A 22,497-nucleotide genomic window follows, 5' to 3' on the forward strand; every position below is an offset into this window, starting at 1 on the left:
TCTTCCATTCATAGTTATCTACAAGTATGGAAACTACAGTCGCGTGCTCTGGACTTTTGCATACCTTTTTAGTCTGCGGCTCCGGGTTAGCCTTCTTTGGTCTCCAGAATTTCTATTCGATTGTTCTAAAATCCACCCGAGGTCCAGAATGAATGGATGCAAAACCCCATTTATTTTTGTCCCATTCTCTTTCTTTGCGAATGAATCTTTTCCAATTCTTCACAGCATGAAAGCTCCAGTTTTCCTGTCCCAACCATGCCCGAAACGGCGGCTGCCACTCCCTATTTTGATAGCCTTCAACTCTGTGTCCTCTGTAGTTCCAAACTTGCCTCTGGCGTTCGTCTCTGCGAAACCCTAGCTCCGCCATTAGTAGTGATTTTCCATCATTATCTCGATGCAACCTTGATTATGATTAATATTATATAGTTATATACTATTTTATATTATATATATTAATACATAGAATATAATTATAATATATTGACATAATATAATTATTATACTATAAAGTTTACCTCATTAAAACGACAAATACATAGCTAGGTGTGGATATCATGACGTGAGTGCAAGTTCCTCCATCCATGGCAATTGTGATTGATGGCAATCCATTCAATTCAATTCAATGTTGTATCAATTCCCCACCATTCCTATCTTGATGACTGATAGCATGTTAGGATGAAACACCTAAAATTAAATAAATAAAACCCTAACTAACATTTTTTTAAAAACCCTAACAAAAATTGCTTAAAATCCCCACCACAAATCATAGAAAATTCTACTAAAAATTATGTAAAAAATTCTACAAGAAATATCAAGTAGAAACCCTCATAGATCGCAATTAAATTAGAAAAAAAGGATGAAAATTGGAGGGTACCAGTCAAAATTGATACATAGCAAAATTATAGGGAAAAAATCAGCAATTTCAGCGATTTGCAATTGTCCCAATTTATGCTTCTATGATTTCATCAAATATTTGCAAAAGTTCAAAAAAAAAAATAGTGTGGGGATATTTCACCAATACAACTCAAAGAAATAAAAGATCTAAAAGTCATATCCATCAAAGCTCTTCCTTAGCATTTTCATACTAGATCTATCAATACATCTTCACAATTAAAGTTCCACATTTAAGGAATTTTATATTTTAATTACATTGCTCAAACACACGTTAACTCGTTTGGAAATTCTTACAAGTTCTCACCTATACCACATCCTCCTCTACTATCACTACTAAAATATACAAGTATTTTAATTGACAAAACAACTATTTATGTAGCTCAAAGGTCATAGTTGCTATACAAAAAAATAATATTAACCTTGAATATTTTTTCAAGGACTAACTCTGTTATGTGTGTCATTCTATAGTTCCTTCTTTAAACTAGACTCCAATGTGTTTGCATTTACTTGTATATCATTGTATGGGTGAAACCTAAACATTGTGGAATCTAGATAAATGAAAAACAAAGTGTTCACGTGTGGAGATCTCAAGGATTTATCATTATATACTGAAAATGGAATTGTTACTTGGAATTATCTAAAAATCTTTGAAATAGGATTCAACTTTTTCTTAGTTGTTAATTTGGAGCTCAAATTATAATTTTGCAATGAATCATCTCAAATTAGAAAGGAAACATTCGTGCATTGACATCAACAATCAAACTATAGTTGACCTAGTGGAATGTCATAGGTCACCTATAATTTCAGTATATTTCAGTGTTTCTCTGAGTTTCTAGGATAGAGGATGCAAGGTGAAAGATCCCAAATGGATCCTTTTGCTGTTGCTGCTGTAAATTCTTAATTAAACATACTATATTTTTGTAATTTTCCGGTGATCTTATAGAATAGACAGAAGTTGCAGAAAGGGATTGTTTCTTTTTGGGTTTTGATGTTATAAGTAAAGTAATTGATAAATAGCAACAACTGTGAAATAAAACAGTAAACAATGTTCATATGTAAGAACACTTAAGCAATCAGAAAATACTGCAAATCATACCATGCAAATAACCTAGTTTTGTATTCAGCAAGAATCCATACATTTATTTGGAGCTGTTCTCAATCTGGACTGATGCTAGATGGAGGAATATTACTGGCAACGAACAAGGAAGACCAAATAACCTGAATACAACTGTTCAAGACAACATACAAACAAGGCGTGGTTGCAAAGGAGGCGTGGAAGCTGCTGCAAATCACGTACCAGCTGAAATAGACCAGCCGCCCTGTTGAAACCCCCAATATGCATGCTGCATCTTCAGGCCAAGAAGATGTGTCTTCTACCTCTGACAATCTCTGTGCAATCCTGGATAAATCCACTGTCAACTCTTGCTGAGGGCTACGTCCCAGCAAGTTCAGACCTGGGGTTTACGTCCCAGACCAAAATCACTCTTCCAGAGCAATTCCCAAATTCGCAAGTTTCAAAATGATCAAAGATGCTATCAATTAGGTTTTCATCTCCTTATAACTCCTTTCCCTTTGCAAGTCGAACCCTAAAGAATAATAAAGCTTGCGCTTAATAATTAAAGTGACACTTTCCCAATTATGGCGTCAAACTATAGAAAAATATCACTTTATTGTGAATAAATAGCTTCAAGCATCCAAAAAGACTCTGGGAGGTGAGAATCATGTAGCAAAGTTCAAGACCTTTCCAACGAGCTATAACACATAGGCATATCAAACCAAATGAAGCCAAAAACCCCTTATTACTCCGAAATGGCTATATACATAGCCTTATTTTAATTTATTTAATCGCTAACTTAGGAAATATTTAAATATATTAAAATATTTCCATAGATCCAATAATAGCCCAAAATAACCAACCAAACATGAATCTGACTTCGTCACCTGTCTGTGACTGATGCCGGACAAGATGGGCCAACTGGCAGTCCCATCCCTAAAATCTAGGGATACTCCTAGAAACTAGGAAACACACCCAATCTTCTTGAAACTGAAACCATGGTATGGTCCCGTAAAACCTCAACTATGGAAACTGCCACAACCTCCTAAAAAGTAGGGAATCGCCCTAAAAAGTAGGAACCTCTTTCCAAACACCTGTAACTACTCAAAAGGATCCTGCTCTACTCCTTGGTCCCCTAGGTGGTCATTCAGTCAACTGCCAGTTCTCCCTAAAAAATAGGAAGTGTCGTCTGAAGGTCCAAAATGGCTCACAGAGCCCCTGCAAAGCTCCATGACCTCAGAATGAGTCCCCTAACCATGTCATTGACCTACGGGAACTTGAATGGTAGGTCAACCCCTGCTCATCTCATGTCACCTAGAAAAGGGGACATTACACAAGGACAGTGTGAGGACTTTCTGTCCCCGTTCCCCCATCCCCAAAATCTTTGAAATAATTGAAACAGCAGAAAAACCCCACAGACACATCCCTGGAGAACACTGGTATATTTCATATTGTATAATCATGTTCATAAACAAAAACTTACTCAAGAAATTGCAAGACATAAAATTATAGTTCACTTACTGGATTTTTAAATTTTTTTCATATACCTATGTAAATCGATATATGTAGTAATCTATGTTTGTTCTCTAACCTTCCTATACAATGTAACTTATATTGGCTTTACAATAGATAAAAGGGAACATCTATTCCATAATCTTAATCCAGCACAGTTTTAATAAAATACTATTCTTTATTCATTTGGAAACCTCTATTCTTTTTTAGGTAGATATTTTATCAATCAAGAAAGTGTAATCAAAGATGAAAACAAATTTGAGAAGGCAATACAAACACATCACTACCTGGCCATGGCTGAGAACTATGATATACGATTTCCCCCACTTCAATACCAACCTCCTCCCAGGTTTCTCTCCTCACTGCTTCTTCCAAGCTTTCCCCTGGCTGGAAGGAGATCAATGTTTTACTGTTAATTTCAACTGCAACAATCATCCGGATAAAATGCTCTAAAGTACAAAATGGAGCAGGGAAATTACTCTCAATGATATTGAATATGAATAGCCATCTAAATGCAGATAAAATGAAACATGACTCGCATCTTACCTGCAACATGAACAAAATCAAATGATACTGAAAATTTTGAGGGAATAGGTAAAGTAATTAACAACTAATGGTGAATATTCAGATTAGATTTCATCAAAAATGTCATGAAATCTTAGAACTCTTCTCAAAATGAAATTTGATAAATAATTTGGAATTTTAAAATGTCTTTTATTCTTGAATCCTAGTATCTGAATATCCAGGAGTTAGATAAAATTGTGCATTCATAGAATGTCATTCTAAATTTAACGGTCCCAGAAATCATATGAACAAATGACTTGAGTGTTTCAATATTCTAATCTATGAATTCAGAATACCATGTGACATGTTATGCACATATAGTGTGCTTTGAAAAACCCCATATATCCAAAAACTTGCATAAAAGAAGAATAATAATAACAAAATTCAATAGAATTTATTGCCTAGAGATCAGAATTAGAATGGATGTTCAAGAATTTTTGAAAATGGATTAATGTTTTTTGAAACACCAGAAACTTGTGTAAAGCCTTGGAAAACAAACAATGACTGTATTAAGAAGAATTCATAAATATAATTTAATTTGAGTATTGGGGACCCCAGCTTACATCAAATGTCTTCATATATCTTAGTAACTCAAAAATTCAAAAGTTCAAAGAAACAAAAGGAAGGAAAATTCAAAGATATGGAATTTTCTACCCAAAGATATGGGAAATAATGAGGCAATGTGACACCAAGCATGTGCCACATTTCACCTCAAAAACCTAGTTCAATAGAAAACACCAAGTGGTGGTGTCCATTGTGACAATATCAAAAGTTCCAAATAAGAAAGAATTAAAATAGAAACCATGGAATGTCACAGTCCCGTAACAGAACCCAAATAACTTTTGTAATACCACTAAAGCCTTGGCCAGCCACACTAAAAAACTAAAAATTTATAAAATTAATTCTCACACCAATCCTCCTACAATCCATAGGGAATAAGTTATAGTAAACTAATGATCTGTATTGAATTTTCAGATGAGATTTCATCAAAAAATTATCATGAAAACCTTAAAGAACTTTCATAACATGAAATCTAATATAATAATTCATAATTTTCAAATGTCATTAACTTATTTATTTTTAAATATTGGTATCCAAGCATCCAGAAGTTTGGGAAGATACTGTGCATATATAGAATGCTGTATCTTAAGCAATCCAAGAAATCAGATATAAACAAATGAATAAGCATTTCATCCTTTTAATTCAGGAATTTTGAATCTCACATGCAGATATGAAGCACATAAAGTATGCTCGAAGTAACCCCATAAATCCATGAACTTACATAAAAGAATAATAGCATGACTCAATGGGTAATGAATATATGATTTATTTGAGGCACTTGATCACTAGAGATTGGGCTCACAAACCAGGGAATAAAGCTCAACTCTTAGGGACAACTTTGAAGGCATGGGTGGTAGGCACCTTAGGGTTTTTTGTTGCATTTTCTGGCTGCTACCTGTGATTTTTGTTATGCATAGGTGCATTTTCGTTTCCCATTCAGATATTGTAATGTCCCCATTTTTACGCCACCCTAATCTACAAGCGTGGCCATTTTTTAGGATTTTCCACTAGTTTCCAGATGCATTGGAAGAGTTCCGATGTTCTTGGGGAGTTTAGTGGGTTTTGCCAGCATTTTCTATTTATAGTAAAGTGCTTGCCTGGCACGGAACTTTCTGGATTTTATTGGGTTTGTTCTCCTCAGTCCTCGGAGACTACTGCTATAAACAATAAATGCTTGCATGACACCGATCTTTTTGGATTTTTCTAAGTTTGTTCTCTATAGTCCTCAAAGAACACTACTATTTATAGTAAGTGCTTGCATGGCACCGATCTTTCCAAGTTTTTCTGCATTTGTTCAATTTAGTTCTCAAAAAACACTGGTATTTATAGTATGTGCTCTTGTCAGCATCAATTATCATCTTTCAGCTTCAATTATGTTCTAGCATGATCGAATTTCTATCTCCAGTGTCTTGGCGAGTTTCGTAAGGTGATAGATGTTATTTCAATATTTGCACTAAAGTTATAAGGTGACTTTAAATTATTCACTTTAGTGGTAAATAATAAAGTGCTTAGTGTTGACCCCAAAGTTGGACACCTACGTTGTGGGGAATATAAAATTTAAGTTGTTTTTAAAGCTTATTGAGAGCTTGTTTGAGGGAGATCAAATATTTGAATTTTTGAAAGTGCCCTAATTCCCTCCAAACTCTATAAATTGAAGTTTAGGCTCTCATTTCTATATATAGAGTTTGCACACATAACAAAATGTTGTTGGAATGAACAGAGGAACTTTTTCTAGGTGTTGTTGAGCATGAAAACCTCTTCAATCTGCTGGCTTTGGTGGTGAAAGATCCACCCTAGCTAGATTTGGTGTTTTCATTTGGGAAATACATCGAGTTTCATAGAATTTTGGTGATTCGGGTTTTCAAAAAGATGCAATCTTCTTTTTTTGGCTGTTCGGACCCATATTTATGGTAAATTTTATTTTCTACAATTTTTATGGCATTGTTTTTTGGTGTGTTTGATTTTAAGTTTGCAGGGTTATGTTGCTGGTCAACCCCTTGTTTTCAAGCTGGTCGTACACCTGCAATCTTGATGTCCTCGTTGGTGGGTTGATCTCATGTTTATGGGTATTGCTTCAAACGATTCTGCTATGTTGGGCAATCACTTTTCATGAGATTTTGTGAGGGTTTCAGTTAAGTTTGGATTTCTAGATAAAAACGCCCCTCAAGGGAGTCTGCCCAAGGTATGGGTGCTCTCTTTGGAGTATAGACTCTGTTTTTGGTTGTATTTGGGGTCTTTGGATGCAATTTCAGTTATCAATGGAGAACGTTAAGGTGCTGGTTACAGTTGTCGAAGATTTGACTGACTTTTGGAAGGATTCTATGCTTATCGCCCCTATACTTTAGCACTCAGTTTGTTGTTGCAGGGATACTTGAATATTTTCAGTCATGTGGAGGGCATTTAAATGTATTTGGGAAAGTTTAAAACTGATCTGGGTACTTATAGGGTAATGGGTATGATGTCAGGAAGCATACATGTCCAAGACACAGCCTTAAACCTTGCCAAAAGTGATTCAAAGGTTGAGTTCAGAGTTAATGCTGACTGTTCCCTTCAACAATCTGCTACTACAGGCTGATAAGGCAACGAGATTGCTCCATATCTGAGGTATTTTAGTCCTATGGATTGCTGGTTTAATTGTATTTAAGTTTCATAAACTTATAGTTGCTTGCAGATATAAAAAATCATTGACATTGAGAAGTGTGCGTTAAATTATTCACAGAATTAACTCCGAGTTTTCCAATGGGCAAACCTTCTATTCTCAGTTGTTATGCAATCATTTTATTTGGCCAAAAATTCAAAAAAAAATTAGGGGTGTATGTTACAAAGATGTTGTTCAAGCCGATGTGCCCTCATCCTTTGGACATGAAAATTCTTCTATTTTCAATTGTATGCAATAAATGAGTTCAAATCAGAACAAAAATTGGAAAAATCTCCCAAGATCTAATGGTTGCTTGCAGAAAAGCATGTAACAGCCCATTTTGGTCATCAATACCAACCTGATTGCAAATGAAGTGTGCTACCTTTTTAAACATGCTCTAGTCTGCAAGTTTATGGGAATTAAAGTCCTGCTACCTTTCTTTCAGTGTTGGACTCATTAAAGTTGGCAACTCAAGGTAGATATGGAGATTATCCTTGCTGCAAATGGATATTTTTTTGAAGTTTTATCATGAATGGCTGATAGAAATATGGCCTTGGAATGAGGCCCTTGTTGGTTGAAAATTTTGTACACCTGGGAAGATGTGCAAAATTGTGATTTCAGCCACAATGTGTGAGTTTAAAACTCTCCTGATTTAAGGGAAAGCTCCCCCTTTTCTACTAATACTAACTATATACTTAATCTAATTTGGGTGGAACAACAACCTTTTCTCTTTTTTCAGAAAAGATTATATTCTTTTCTCTTCCTAGAAAAGAAACAACAATTTTTAAAAGATAAATACAGCAACTTAAAACAATGACAAGAGAGGAAATGAAGTTTCCTAAAAGCACAAAGACTTCCGTCACTTCCTCCGAGACGGGAAAACAAAAACTAAGCACAAAGTATTGAGTTCCCACTATCCTATCTACCTTTTTTTACAATGATAAAACAAGAACGATGGACAGCATATAATAGCACAAAGTCTACAAGTATGATGCACCTTCGAATGGGAACAACCACAAGCACAAACTTGCAACTCTTCTCAGATTTTAACTAATAACTAAACAAATTCAACCCTCACTATTTGCAGCACAAAGTCTACAAGAAATCAGATTGAAGCTCCTCTCAACAACTTTATTATAATAATCTCAAGTAAATATAAAGCACCTAAGTCACCACATTCGAGTTCGAATTCGAATTCACCAGCAATAAATTTGGATGAAATTCGATAGGAGAAAAAAATTCAAAAAAAAATCGTTATTAAATTCACTTTATATAAATTTGATTTTATTAGAAAATATAAATGATATGTCTACAAAATTATTAAAATAAATAATATTAGATTTATCTAATTTAATTTAATTTAAATGTTAAATTTTATATATTAATAATAAAAATCTAAATTTAATATTTAAAAAATTAAATTTTTAATATATATTAAATATTAATATTAAAAAAGTAAAGCAAAATATTTGTTAATATAATACATTAAACAATTAATACAAGGTATATATTAAGGATAATGTATTTTTGGGAAAGCAGCAGTAAAATTAATATGATTGATGATTGTATATTTTTTAGAAAATCTTCGTAAGAATTAATAGGAGGGCAGTGCAGTTAAAAATTAAAACAAAGTGGCATCGGCCTTCCTTGACATGGCCATCAAAAACCCTGTCGACGGCATTGCGTCAGCCTGTAGCTCAAAAAAGACTTCGTCGACAACCCTCATACCCACAGATTGAAATAATCGACTAGTCAACTATTGGCAGGAAAAACCTTTGCAAATTTAACGTGAATTTCAACAAATTTCATACGGTTTTTATAAATTTGCCGATTTTCAAATCTGAAGCCAAAAATTCGGCAAATACGGTGACTTAGTAAAGCACTATGCCACTATGACACAAGAACACAATGGACACAAAGTATGGTTTCAACACAAAGTCTGAAACTTATAGCCTTCTAGATATTACTTGAGAAAAACAATTTTACAAGTAGAAAGCTCAAAGTCTCTATGATTGCATTTCTGCAGAGTTTTCTTGCTTGCTAAAAAGAAAAAAATTACATAGAGCACCCTCCTATATATATAGGTGAGGGGCTAAGAGCAAAAAGTGGGAGAAGTCTAACTAACTAAGACTTTTTCCACAACTAACTAACTAACCATGACTTATTCAAATTACAGTTCTATTGCTAACCAACTTGTAATTTGTTTACATGTAATTACAATTTACAAGATTACAAGTGAGAATCCACTTGTAATCATGAGCCCTGACACTGCATGTAGTTTGTCAAAAACAAAATGCAAGTGTCAGGAGACACTTCTTATTCTTTTCTATCTCTAGCTATGAAGGACTTGAATATGTCGATAGATTTAAGCAATTCATGAAGATCAGGAACTAATGTATTCCTGGCAACAACAACAGTCTTGATGATAACGTCAAAATACCTTACAAATGCCTCCGTGTGCTCCTCAAGAACAGTTTGCATTTTATCAAGGAAAACTTGGTATCTCACAAACTTGTGGATTGAAGCCACAGTAAACTGTTCTGATTCTAGTTCCTGACTAAGTCTTGACACTAATTCAATAAGTATCAAATCTTCAATGAGCAACTCTCCATCATGACTTAAAATCTTGCAAGACATCTTGTCAAAATTAGAGAGGACATCTTGCTCCACCTCATCACTCATTTCAAGAGTAGCCTGTACATCTTTGATGATGTCTTTGATAACCAATGATTTGTTGGTCATAAGTTCATCAAATTCTATATACCTTTCTCTGCCTGGTATCACCATATTGTCGCACAGGATTTTCAACTTGATCTGATCCATCTCATGCCAGATCTTCAAATCCTTCTCTGTGGATTCTAGACTTTGGAAAAAGACCTCCAAAGTCTGGTTGACCTTTATTTTTGCTGCTTTCACATTATTCTATACATGCAATGCCTTTTTCACCACTTGAGTGGTCTGATCAACTAACTGATATACCCAGGAATCAACTGCCTTGGCTTTCTGAGCAGCTTTCTCCAATTTCTTGATGGATTCTTAAAAAGTGGAGGAGTTCAAAGGATCAACATGTTCTGAAGAGTTAGTGATCTTCTGGATCATTGTGATGAGCTGTGAATTCTTTTCTTTGAGCTCATTTTTCTTTGCCAGGAGCTCATCGTAACTCTGGACCAGTGAAGCCACCGAATCCCGAGTGTCATGTATAATACCTGCATGCGTCTGCTTACCAAGTTCCACCCTTGTGAACCTGTAATGTAACAATTGCATTTCTTCTGGTGGTTTCTCAACTAAAGGCTCCACCACTTCTGCATACTTTATTTTATTGCTATCAACTACCACCCGTGAGACTGTCTTTTCCTTCTTAGCAGCCCTTGGTTTAGGTTTCCTGAGATGCTGGAAATCAAATATATCAAGAGAGATTTCCTGCTTCTTCCTTTTAGGAGTGATTGAACTCAACCATGGAGGCAGTTCTAAAGAGTGCACATCTGAGATAGCAACTGTGGTTTGTGAAGAGACAGGCTATGTCTGTACCACAGTTGTCACTCTAGGAGAAGTTTATGTCTGGAACAACAACAAGTGTTTGCTCAGATGGTATATCATGGCAAGCCTCTGTCATGAATTTGTCAAAACTTATGGCAGAAGTATCAACCTTAGGAAGAGATATGTTGGACAAGATGGCATAGGAGGGATTCACATCAAAGACATTCTCCAAACTACCATGAGAAGTCTCAACAGGTACTTCTAGATTAGTACAAACAGATGTACTTAGTTCAAAAGGATCTACATGGACTGTGGAGAAAGAGTCCACATCCGTGTCAATTGGAGACATGGGTACATCCAATGACAATTGGGGAACCGAGTGAGGAGAACCTAAGTCCATAGTAGGAAGGGATCCTGCTATATTTTCTTCATGCTCTTCACCCTTCGGGTCAATAACATGGATCTACACCTGTGGTTTCTCTTTCCCTTTCAATGTCACTTCTTGTGGACGAATAACCAAGGCCCTACTCACCCTTAACTTGATTTTGGTGCCTGAAGAAGAAGCACCTTCTTTGGACTTGACTCTAACCTCAGATCTACGCCCAACTAGTCTAGCCGAATCACTTTTTGCTCCACCTTTAATCTTGATGATTTTGACATTATTATTATTCAGCCAAGCATTGGTATTAGCAAAAATGGGCTGAAACCTGTCGAAAATAGAAGTACACTCCTTTTGTGACCAATGAGGAGATGGAAGAGGACCTTCAGCAACTCTTTGGTCTGTATACTCTGGATCAAGAATTTTTTCGTCATCCATCATTCCCTCTAAAATCTTGGTTAGATCCAAATCCACAATTTGCTCCAATGTGAGCCTGTTGTAATCCATTCTCCTGATATCTTCTTCTGTGCGAAGATCAACCCATATATCCTCGAGGTGATGAACATGAGTGAAGGCTCTCTTGATTTTGTCCTTCATCCCCCGATAATCAAAATCTTTCCTCTCTTTGAACTTCCTCAACTTAATTTCTTGAAGTTTAGTTTCCATCGCCTTTGCTCTTGCTGAGATGGTCAAAGAATACCAACCAATCTACAATGGATTGTGAGAGGAAATATTGATAGCTTGTTTATTTTGCTAATTGGACTGCATGAACAGCCATCAGTTGTCTAGCTAACTCCATCAGAATGATCTTATCGGTGGGATATCTGGGTAGTATGTATGGCTGACCTTCAAAACATCCAACTCTCATGTAGGTGAAAGTTGGGAATTGTAAGAACAACCATCCGTACTCATTCACCTTCCTCCATGCTACCTTAGACACTCTCCTGTTCTTGAGTGTTTTGTCAAATAAGCACATGAAATGACCAAAGAAAACATCCTGCACCCTTCTGTAATGAATTCTACTAGGCCTCAAAGTGAGTTGCTCATAATACCTCCATATCGGTACCAGCGATCTATCACCTTTGTTAGAAAGACTAGGAAACTGTCTAAGTGACATTGCTATGTACACCAAGTACGAATTCATGTAGAAGGTGAGAGTGGTTGGGACATGTCATAGCTGCTCGCACAAGTTGTCATTGATTATTTCTCCCCACAAAATATGAGATTGCCCTTTCCTCGTGACTACGATATACTTGTACATCCAGATCTCAAACACATTAGAGTGTCTTAAACCCATTATCTTGCTGAGAAGCATGATCATATCGCTAACTTCTTCAATAAAGTTAGAACGATATAACTTGGTCCATCTTAAGAAACCGGGCCTGGGAGTCTTGAGCCATTTTGAGTTGATGTGTCTAATGCAGTCTGACCTTCTCTGGTTGTAATAATCTAGAGCACTCTTCATAGAGATGTCTGCATACACAAGGGTAGCGGGAACTTTGAAGATCTTGTCAATAGTCTCTGCATCTAACCTGACTATCACATTGCCATCATCATCTTTGATCGTTCTAGATTCACTGTCAAAATGAGAAGCACATGCAAGCACAAACTCAGGCTCCAAGGTAACCATTGGGAAAGTGGAAACCACATGGATGTGACTATTCAGAAGCAACTGCATGCCATGTGTCGGTGACCCCTCTACCCTTTCCAAAAACTCAGGCATGTTAACATGTCCGATCTCTATGTCCCTGATCTCATCAATAAGGGAAACCACTTGAGTAGGAGCGATTTCATTCTGATATTTATCATATTTGTATTTCATCTTCTTATTTGGAGATGTTGGCTCTTCTTTCATTGAACTAGAATCTGCAACACTATGATGAAAACTCAAAAGAGTGAGAACATCTTCAGCAGCTATTGGGAATTCCATGATGCCAAAAACTTGGAAAACCAATGCTCACACCTAGACTTGCTTGAATATTTAGCATGAAAAATGAATGGGTCAACTCAAAAGATGCTTTGGGGATAAGACATGGACAGCGACAAGGGTGGAATAAGGATCTTAGAGGATCGACTGCAAGTGTATATTCCTTGGAAAAGAATTGTAAAGAAGACATGAAGACTTGCAATCAGGTCTACAAGTGTCATGTCCCCAATTTTTGCCCTTCCTTAGTAACAGGCTAACAGCATTTCTAGCAAAGTTGGTCTATTATCTGGTTCCTGTAGGCCAGCAGAGTGTGGAGGGAACCAACTTAGGGGCTTAGAGAGTCATGCATGAGCCTTTCAGGCAGTTTGGAGCAATTGACAACAGTTTTCTAAAATTTAGGAGGGATCCCTATTTTTTAGGGATTGACTGGGAGTGGTCTAGGGGACATCTGGAGACCTCTAGGAACGTTTTGGAGACTTTGAGTGCATCTCCTATTTTTTAGGAGGCACTCTTATTTTTTGGGAGGAACTCCCAGTTCACTGACAGACCTTCCAAAGGTGCACACAATAGAGGAGGACCATTGGGGTTCAGTTTCAGGTTGACAGGGTTAGTCTCCTACTTTTAAGGAGCATCCCTAGATTTTAGGGGAGAACTACCAGTTGGCCTATAAGGTTCAAGCATCCTTCACAGTTAGGTGGCTACAAGCAGTTTTCAGTTTTGAGCTCATTTGAGCATTTTATGAATAAATTAGGTCAATATTAATAAATAATAATAAAGTGAGATTGGAGCATACAGCAGATCTGGTCACATTTTGTGTTATTTCAGACGGTACTGAGGGCAGATTTCACTTATCATATCACTGGACAGTGGCCTACAGATGTGCAGTTACATCCAAGGAGCATAAATCAGACATTTTGTGCAGAAAGAAGCCATTTCTTTGACTGTTTGGAGGGATCAGCAGTGTTCAGAAAACCACATTCAAACTATATATATCCCTTTTCTACAAATTAAATTTTTCAAAATTATTTGTAGTTTTTTTAATTGTAAAAAGTTGTTTAAAAATAAATAATGTGCTTGTGCAAGGTATAGAAGGTACCCTGCATCAGAGTGTAAATAAGGCAGCAACCCTTATATATATACCAAAAAAAGAATTATTCCTTTTACTAAGGGTGTGCAGTGTGGCCCCACATGCCCCTAGAATGTCCCCTCTCTAAGCATAGTCAATTTGGTGACCAATAACCTATTCCTTGGGTTCCCATAAGCTAATGTGAGTGGTTAGGGAACTCCACTATTCTTGGAGCCATTGCAGTATTGTTCTTTCAGCATTTCTATTTATGGCGTTGAGCTCTATTGTCAATGAGATTGATGGTGATGCATTCGGAATCATTTTCAACCATTCCATTTGTGATCCACACTTCTGGGAGCCCATGGCTATTTTTAGTAAGTCACTATTTTGCACTATCATAATCCCTTGGCACCAATGTCACTTTGGCACTCTCATTTTTTGCATTTGGTGTCTTGAATATAATGAGGGGGTTCTCGACCTACAACATTGTTCCAAGGATGAAACAAGTTTCTTAAATGGACTCTTTCACTGGCAACTAGAAGGCTACCAAATATTCCAACTTGATTGTAATATGCTACAGATTGGGAAAATTGAAGTAGAGATGATCAAGTGACAAACAAGTCGAAAATTCCCTTTGAAATATGAAGAGTACAAAGAGGGAGTAGCCAAAGTAGACGATACACTAGCCCATAGCTTTGAATGGGATAAAATGATCAAGTAGAGGAACCAAGAATGAAGAAAGTGAATCTGAGAACAGAAGGTAATTTACAAACAATAATGGCAGGAGACAACTAGTGCCCAATATTGAAAGTATTGGCATTCAAAAAATTTGTGGAATACAAGGACACCTTTGCATGGACGTAAAAGGACTTGGAAGGGATACCTCCAAAGATATGTGTACATAGAGTTCCTCTGATACTGAGAGCACAACTCGAACAAAAGAAGCCCTACAATATGAACAAGAACTATGTTGCAAAAGTCCAGAAAGAGATAGAAAAGATGTCGGAGGCTGGTATAATTTTCAAAGCCGAGACTAGTAATTGGGTCTCCCCGGTAGTTATATCTCTAAAAAAGGAATCCGAACAAATTCGAATATGTGTGGAGTTTAAAAGTATTGATGCAATTACAATTAAAGATCTATTTTCAATAGCCTTCACTAACTTGATCCTTGAAGAGGTCGTAGGTCACGAGATCTATTCATTTATGGACAGGTTCTCCAAATACAATCAAATAAGCATAACAGAGGAGGATAAGCTAAAGACTACATTTATGGTCGAAAACAAGGTGTATGTATACAATCAGATGTCTTTTGAACTATGTAATGCTCTGACCACCTTTCAAAGAATCATCCTTCACATTTTTTACCAAATGTTGGTCAAGAATTTTAAAGCACTCCTAGATGATTGGTTGATTTACAATGACCAAGAAACACACCTAAAGGATCTCAAGGAATGCATGGAACAATGTAGATCAACACAATTGGCTCTAAATCTAAAGAAATGTCGATTCATGGTACCGCAAGGTAAACTACTTAGGTGTATAGTTTGTAAAGCTGGACTAAAAACCGACTCGGACAAGATAAGGGTGATTGTACAAATGGAAGCACCATAAGATGTCACAGAAGTAAAATCAGTCCTAGGTCATGTCTACTACAACAAAAGGTTTATAAAGAATTTTACTCAAATATCCTACCCGTTCGACATACTTACGAGGAAGGGCCAAGCATTCACATGGATCGAGGATTAGGAGAACGCCTTCAATCAACTAAAGGTATGCTTAATTAGTTGATGCATAGCCAGACTAGACTAAAGAGTTCCACATACACGATGCATCCAACTTTGCAATCAGAGCACCATTAGCACAAGTGGGACCCCAAGGATTGGATCATACAGTTTTATTTGCTAGTCGACTATTGTTAAGGGCAGAAAGGAACTATAGCATGATGCAAAGGGAAGCATTGGGAATGGTCTATTCTGTACAGAAGTTCAAGCATTACCACCTAGCAACACCCTTTACCTTCTACATTTGTCACCAAGCCCTCATGTATTTGGTTAATAAACCAATCATTCAAGGTCAAGTAAGGTGGCTATTATTATTATAAGAGTTTACATTTACCATCATTGTCAAACCAAGAAAAAGTCACATTAGAGTCGATCAACTATCAAGAATTGAATCCGGTGAACCACCTAAGGGTGTAAATGAGGATTTTCCAAATTCTCATTTGTTCCAAATTACAACATTACCTCCCTAGTAGGAGAATATTGAAGAATATCTATCTACTTCAACCTTTCCGAAGGAAATGCCACCAAGAGATAGAATGAAATTAGCTCTCAAGAGCAAAACCTTTTAGCTCATCAATATTGTATAAAACGGGATCTGACCATGTTCTAAGGCAATGTGTTATGCAGGAAGAAATACCACGCATACTCTAAAAAGAAAATGAAGTGCTCATAGGAGGACACATGGGATCAGATGTCATAGCCTGAAAAGTCCTTTTGGCTGGCCTGTGGCGGCCAACATTGCACACGGATGCCAAGTAATGGGTTGTTGGATGCAACACTTGTTAGAGGGTAGGAAAACCATTGAAAAGATACCATATGCCACTTTTTCCATCAACAACCATACGAACTTTTCAAGAGGTGGGGACTCAGCTTTACTATCCCACTCAAAGTCAATCAGCTTTACGAGTGTAGATATATTATTGTGGCTACAGAGTACTTAACCAAATGGGTAGAAGATCTAACACTTCTAAACAATACGACACTCAGTACAACGAGATTCATTTATGAACAAATTATCACTAGGTCAACATTCCTATACAAATCACCAGTGATTAAGAACATCATTTTGTGAACCATGTCATTCATCTAATAAAGACTAAGTTACGCATATTTCATAACCTCTCTAGCCCATACCATCCAAGAGGTAATAGACAAGCAAAATCTACAAACAATGTACTTATATTTGTCATTCACAAGTCCTACGACATTCATGAAAAAGACTGGGAAGAAAAGTTGCCAGTTATACTTTGGCAATATAGAACTATGTACAAGCTAACAACCGAGCACACCCCCTTCTAATTGATGTACAATCAAGAAGTGGTAGTCCCTGCCAAATATATGGTACCAAGCTTAAGGATTGCAATGGAGAATTGGCTAGGGGATACAAAGAGTTTAAAAGAAAGACTTTTGCATCTGAATTAGCTTGAGGAGCGAAGGGTGCTCACCCAGTGGGCAACCGAAGCAGTGCAAAAATGAAGTACTAACATGACAAGCACTTATGACAAATTAACTTCCAACTTGGCCAATTAGTTTTGAAATATAACAGCTGCAAGTTCAAAGGCAACATGATAGAGACCCTTTAGAATACGAGAAGTATCTGACAATGGAGCCATCAAATTAAAAAACTGGACAACACCCTGCTAAAAGACAACATTAACGGCTCTAAGTGAAAGCCGTATAACAAAAGAAGAGAGGCTACAATTGCAGTCAATATGATAGATTGGACAACTAGTGAAGATGAAACAGTTAATCAGCCCAAAATAATATTGGAAGAACAACCTATCTTCAAGAAGACTGAAGGAGTAGCCATAGCCAAGATACAACCACACTTAGCTACCTATCTATTCATCCCAGCAACCATAGGGATAAGGCTTTGCGAAGGCCCTTGGATATCGCATGCTCCATATTCTAGAGAAAGGATGAGTTATGTAAGCTATGAAATTGAAACAAATATACCAGATGGATAAAATGACAAGAAAGAGGTAGAGTGGCCCAAATTTACCAATGAAGATGGGCAAGTTTACGACCCTTATTAATGGCTGAATGTTATATGGTAGTAGAAAGATCAGGGTACAACAAGGCTATAATTGAATATACAAAGAAACACCAAACAATACCACCGCCATTACCCTACATAAATGGACTACAGTGAGTTGTGCACAATCCCTATAATGTCCCCATTTTCAGTCACTTCAACATGGTTGTTAGCTTTGGCTTTCTCAATGACCATCAAACTTATCAGAGGAGATGGTTGATATTGGCAATGAGCTCAATTGGTCTTGAGGACTCCTATGACATCCAAAGTGAATTATGACTTCTGATGTGTTCAACATTTTTCAAGATTGTCTATTTATAGTAAGTCGCCCAATCAGCCCCAATTTTCATTATTCATCATTGATATCATTCTAGTATGATCAGATTTCGATTTTGATGCTTTTCGACAGTTTTAGCAATTCAGGTATGTTATTGGCTATAATTTAATTATTTTACTAAGAAGGATTAATTTGATTAAAATAATTTAAAAAGCACCTTAGTTTAATATCTCATTGGAATGGGTATAAAAAAATTTGAATCATGGAAAGTAAGGACCTTGCATATCAAATATTAGTATTATTTTTATAAAAGGGTCTTTTGGACCTAAAAAGGGGTTATTTGATTAAAATTGAATTTTAAATTGTCTTCAAAAAGTTCAACAAAAATTATAAAAGGAGATTCAGGGAGCTCATTTGTATTATTTAGTTCATTCTATTTCTTCTAATGAAACCCTTGTGGTTCTTGTGGGATTGAACTTGGTTCATCTCAACCTTCTTGAGGACAAAAGCCCTCTCGGAGAAGACTATTCACAGTTGTAAAAGATCCTCCCAGGTTAATATGGTGTAGCTCATTCACAGTTGCAGGTGGATTTGATTAATTAAAGTTTTAAATTTTTTATGTCAGAAGATTGGTGGATTTAGTCAATTGGCACCATTTTCTTGCCGGGTGATTTAACTTTACCTGTGCTGGGAAATATTTTGGGTTTATGAGTAAGTTGTGTCAGTATTGTTGGGCGATGAGTTTTGCAAATTACTGAGGTATCGTTATCTTCTCTATAGGTTGATTTAATATTCATAGTGCTGGGTTTTGAAGTCTAATCTGCTAGACACAGTTTTCTAAATTGATGTCATATTTGGAATGATCTGGATGCCATTGCTGGTGTTTATTGTTGGCTAGTGCTGGATTTATTCCTAGCTGGGCGACTGAATAGAAGATCATTATTGTCACATGTAAAATATTCTTGCTGGAAGGCATCAATATCTTTATCTTGGGCTGATTCAACCCAAGATTTCTAATCGACTTAGCCTTGCCTCTGTTGGGCAATGATTTTTTGTAAGACTGAATGACTAGAAGTGGTTTGTTGGAGCTGAGTTGCAAGGCATGGGAAGCAGTCAAAAGGGAAGTCGATCTCTATGGATGGAATTTATGAACCTAGTATAGCCTTCCAAAGTATTTCTATTGCTAGTCCAAAGCATGTAGAGAGTTGAAGCCAATTTAGACAGTTTGAAGTCCTACATGGCCTTCTCATCTGATACAGCACCTTAGAAAGGTCAAAGACCCCACGTCAGCTACAAACAAGGAGTATTTTGCCACTTTTCCTTTGTGAGCAGCCGTACCAAGAAAACGAGGCCTGCTGAACATTTCTCTAGAGTGTCACACAGCCTTGGAGTGAATTTGGGGGTCACTGTTGGTCTGCTTAAGGTTAGAAAAAAATAACATTTATTTGTATAATTTATCTGATCTTAAAATCCGATGTGTCAGTGTATTCAAAACAGCAAGTTGTTGTTTATAAAATATGTTATTTTCAGTTATACTGAGTGAATGACAATTATTTGACTTAATGTCTCATGCCAATCCATGAATGTGGATTGAGTTTGTAGTAAAATATGTTCTTAAATTTTTTAGAAAAACTATTCAAAGGATTTCAATTAGAAAAATGATCATAATCAATTGCAAGCAAACTGTTTATTGAAATGCCTATACAACAAACTTGATGAAATTATAAAAAAAATGGTTAGCATACAGGGGTGTACACTACAATCTCATAGGTAGCCTGACAGTACAAGGGGATGAAGTTAAATGGTACCAACAACACAGAGATTTATTGATGGTCCCCGAAACATGAAAAAAGGTATGATAACACCCTCTATAATTGAGAGGATCTTTGATTTAGAATATATATGCACATTTTGTAAATAGGAGTGCTATAAAAGGCCATATGATTCATGTATGCTAAGAATGATAAGGAAATTAATGTGAAAAATATGGAGTTGAAAGGCTAGCAAAGGAAATTAGAAAGTGATGAAGAAATTAAATGGAAAAAGCAATTAATACTCCTTATATCCCCTCAATATAAAGTCATTAATTTAATTAATATTATTAAAGTTGAAACTTTAATAATTTAATATTAATCATTAACTCCAATAAATGTCAATATCGAAACATTTAATTAATTCTACCAACTACCCAGTAATAGTCGTGGTACCCTTTAACCGTCCAGATGACTTGCTACAAATAGTAAGTATGTGACCAAAACATCCAAGTGACTTTCTAAAAATAGTGTCTATCAAATAGCTCTGAATGATCCCTAGAAAGCAATCCAAGAACCCAATGATGAAATGAGATGGGGAACACTGGAAAAGACACCAAAGTGTCTACTGAAGAACCTTAAAGTACAATCACCACATTAGCCTACGGGACCACTGATAATAGGCTAACCTCCGAAAGTAACTGATGCTTAGAAAGGCACAAAAATGGGGACATTACACTGCCACACTTGCAATGAAATGATTTGTTAACTATTACTTGACTAATATGTTAAAGATCAGTTTCATTTCCAAATTTCATAGCATCATGTAACTCTACGTTATAAGACATGTTGAAAATGAAAGCAAGAGACAATGGCAAAGAAATGGAGGTTTTAGGCACTTTGTACAAGATCACCAATTTCTAACAAGCAGCAACTTCGTAACTATCAGGGTGATTTCACCACAAGACAGTGGTTTCGTACAAGGATAGAGTAGTGATTTTGTCAATGGTGGTTTCACATTTGTCAAGACGATTTCATCTAAAATAGTGGTGGTACAATATTGTAACCTAATGACAAGCAATGATTCCATCACAACTTCCCATTTGCAATTCTTCATTCTTTCTACTTCCAGTTACTTTTGATGTTCCTTATGGGTTTGAATAGACATGTTAGTCTATAAATTAAGTACAATAATGTGGGATGACATTAGTTGTTGGAGATCTAACTTCCTAAATTGGATTCAAGAGATCACATAGTCACATAGTGAGCAAATTGGTCGTGTAGACTAACCAGAATTGTAAGAGAGAGCTGCTTTTAGTGATCTTAGTGACCAAATTCATGGGATCCAAGCTGGTTGTGTGCCCAAGTGGCCTAAGATTGTAATTGCCTTGAACTTTGTGGATTTGAGAGGGTAATTAGCTCATTTTGTTGGAGTTTTCTCCCACATGTGAGTTTCTCCATGGTAAATCCTTTATCTTCATTTGTGGTGAATTTTTTTGCTCTCGTTTACATTTCCAAATTCAGTTTAACTAATTGGCAAAGTATGTAATGTTGATTTCCATCAAATAATATGTATGTTGGAGACTATTGTATGGTATATGTTAAGTGTTAACCATCTTAATTCCACCATTTTATAACTATTATAATGTAATCATCATTATCGTAAAGTAATAAATACACAATTGTAACACGCCTAGAATAGGACAAAATATACAAAGCACACATCCAGAGATCTGCAACTTTTACATCTAGACACAAATCGATATCATAAGCATAGTTCAACTATAAGCCATCATACATCTTCCCCAAGAGTATGCCATGTATAGAGCAGGGCCATCAGTCTTGTAATGTAAAATATACACATTTGTAACAAACATAGAGTAGGACAAGCATCCAAAGACTTGCAACTTCAACAGCTAGACACAAGTTGATATCATGGGCATATCTAGAATGTAAGCTGTCATACATCTTCCTCACGACCATTATTAAAAACAAGTACACAAAGCTCAAAAAAATTAATCAATTAGTCATCTTATATATTGAGTACAATAACATGAATTACATTTATGTAGGATTTCTCCAATAGCCACTCTCCTAACCAATAACTAACAACTTACTGATCCAACATGATTATAATTAATCAGTTACATTATTATCTCCACAAATTATTACCTAAAAGACTAAAAACACAAATAATAATGTGTACACATTAACACTCACCCATGTGACGACTAATTCCAAACATTCCCCACTTAGTGCTAACATGGGGTGAAGAACTTTATATTGGCACTGCATTTATTATTAGCTTGATTGGTCAACTGACCCTATCTTCTGTTGTTGAGGTTCACCTATTTCATATTTTCCTCCTTTGAATGGAAACTTTCCTTGGGTATTGATTTCCACCAATAATGTTTCCAAACCATTGTACAAATATTTAAAAAATTATTAATTTCCCTCTTCTGAAAAAAAATCTCATCTTGATATTTAATCACGCTCTTATTATTCAAAATATCATTATTTCTCTAACTACAAAGAAATAAATGTGAAACTTGATTGTAATGCCTTTACATTACAAAATAAG

The 22,497-nt window shown here is 36.0% G+C and overlaps 1 protein-coding gene across 2 annotated transcripts in view; it reads right to left on the minus strand.

Annotated features, from left to right (window-relative positions):
- LOC131033000 (nudix hydrolase 19, chloroplastic) overlaps positions 1 to 22,497 on the minus strand; it is a 108,064-nt gene that overhangs the window by 55,724 nt on the left and 29,843 nt on the right. For both annotated transcript variants that reach the window (XM_057964104.2, XM_057964103.2), the window contains exon 4: positions 3,748 to 3,847. In XM_057964104.2, the coding sequence (XP_057820087.2) occupies positions 3,748 to 3,847 (100 nt within the window). The remainder of the gene's footprint in view (positions 1 to 3,747; positions 3,848 to 22,497) is intronic.

This window comes from Cryptomeria japonica, chromosome 9, assembly GCF_030272615.1.
Source record: "Cryptomeria japonica chromosome 9, Sugi_1.0, whole genome shotgun sequence".
NCBI classification, from domain to species: domain Eukaryota; kingdom Viridiplantae; phylum Streptophyta; class Pinopsida; order Cupressales; family Cupressaceae; genus Cryptomeria; species Cryptomeria japonica.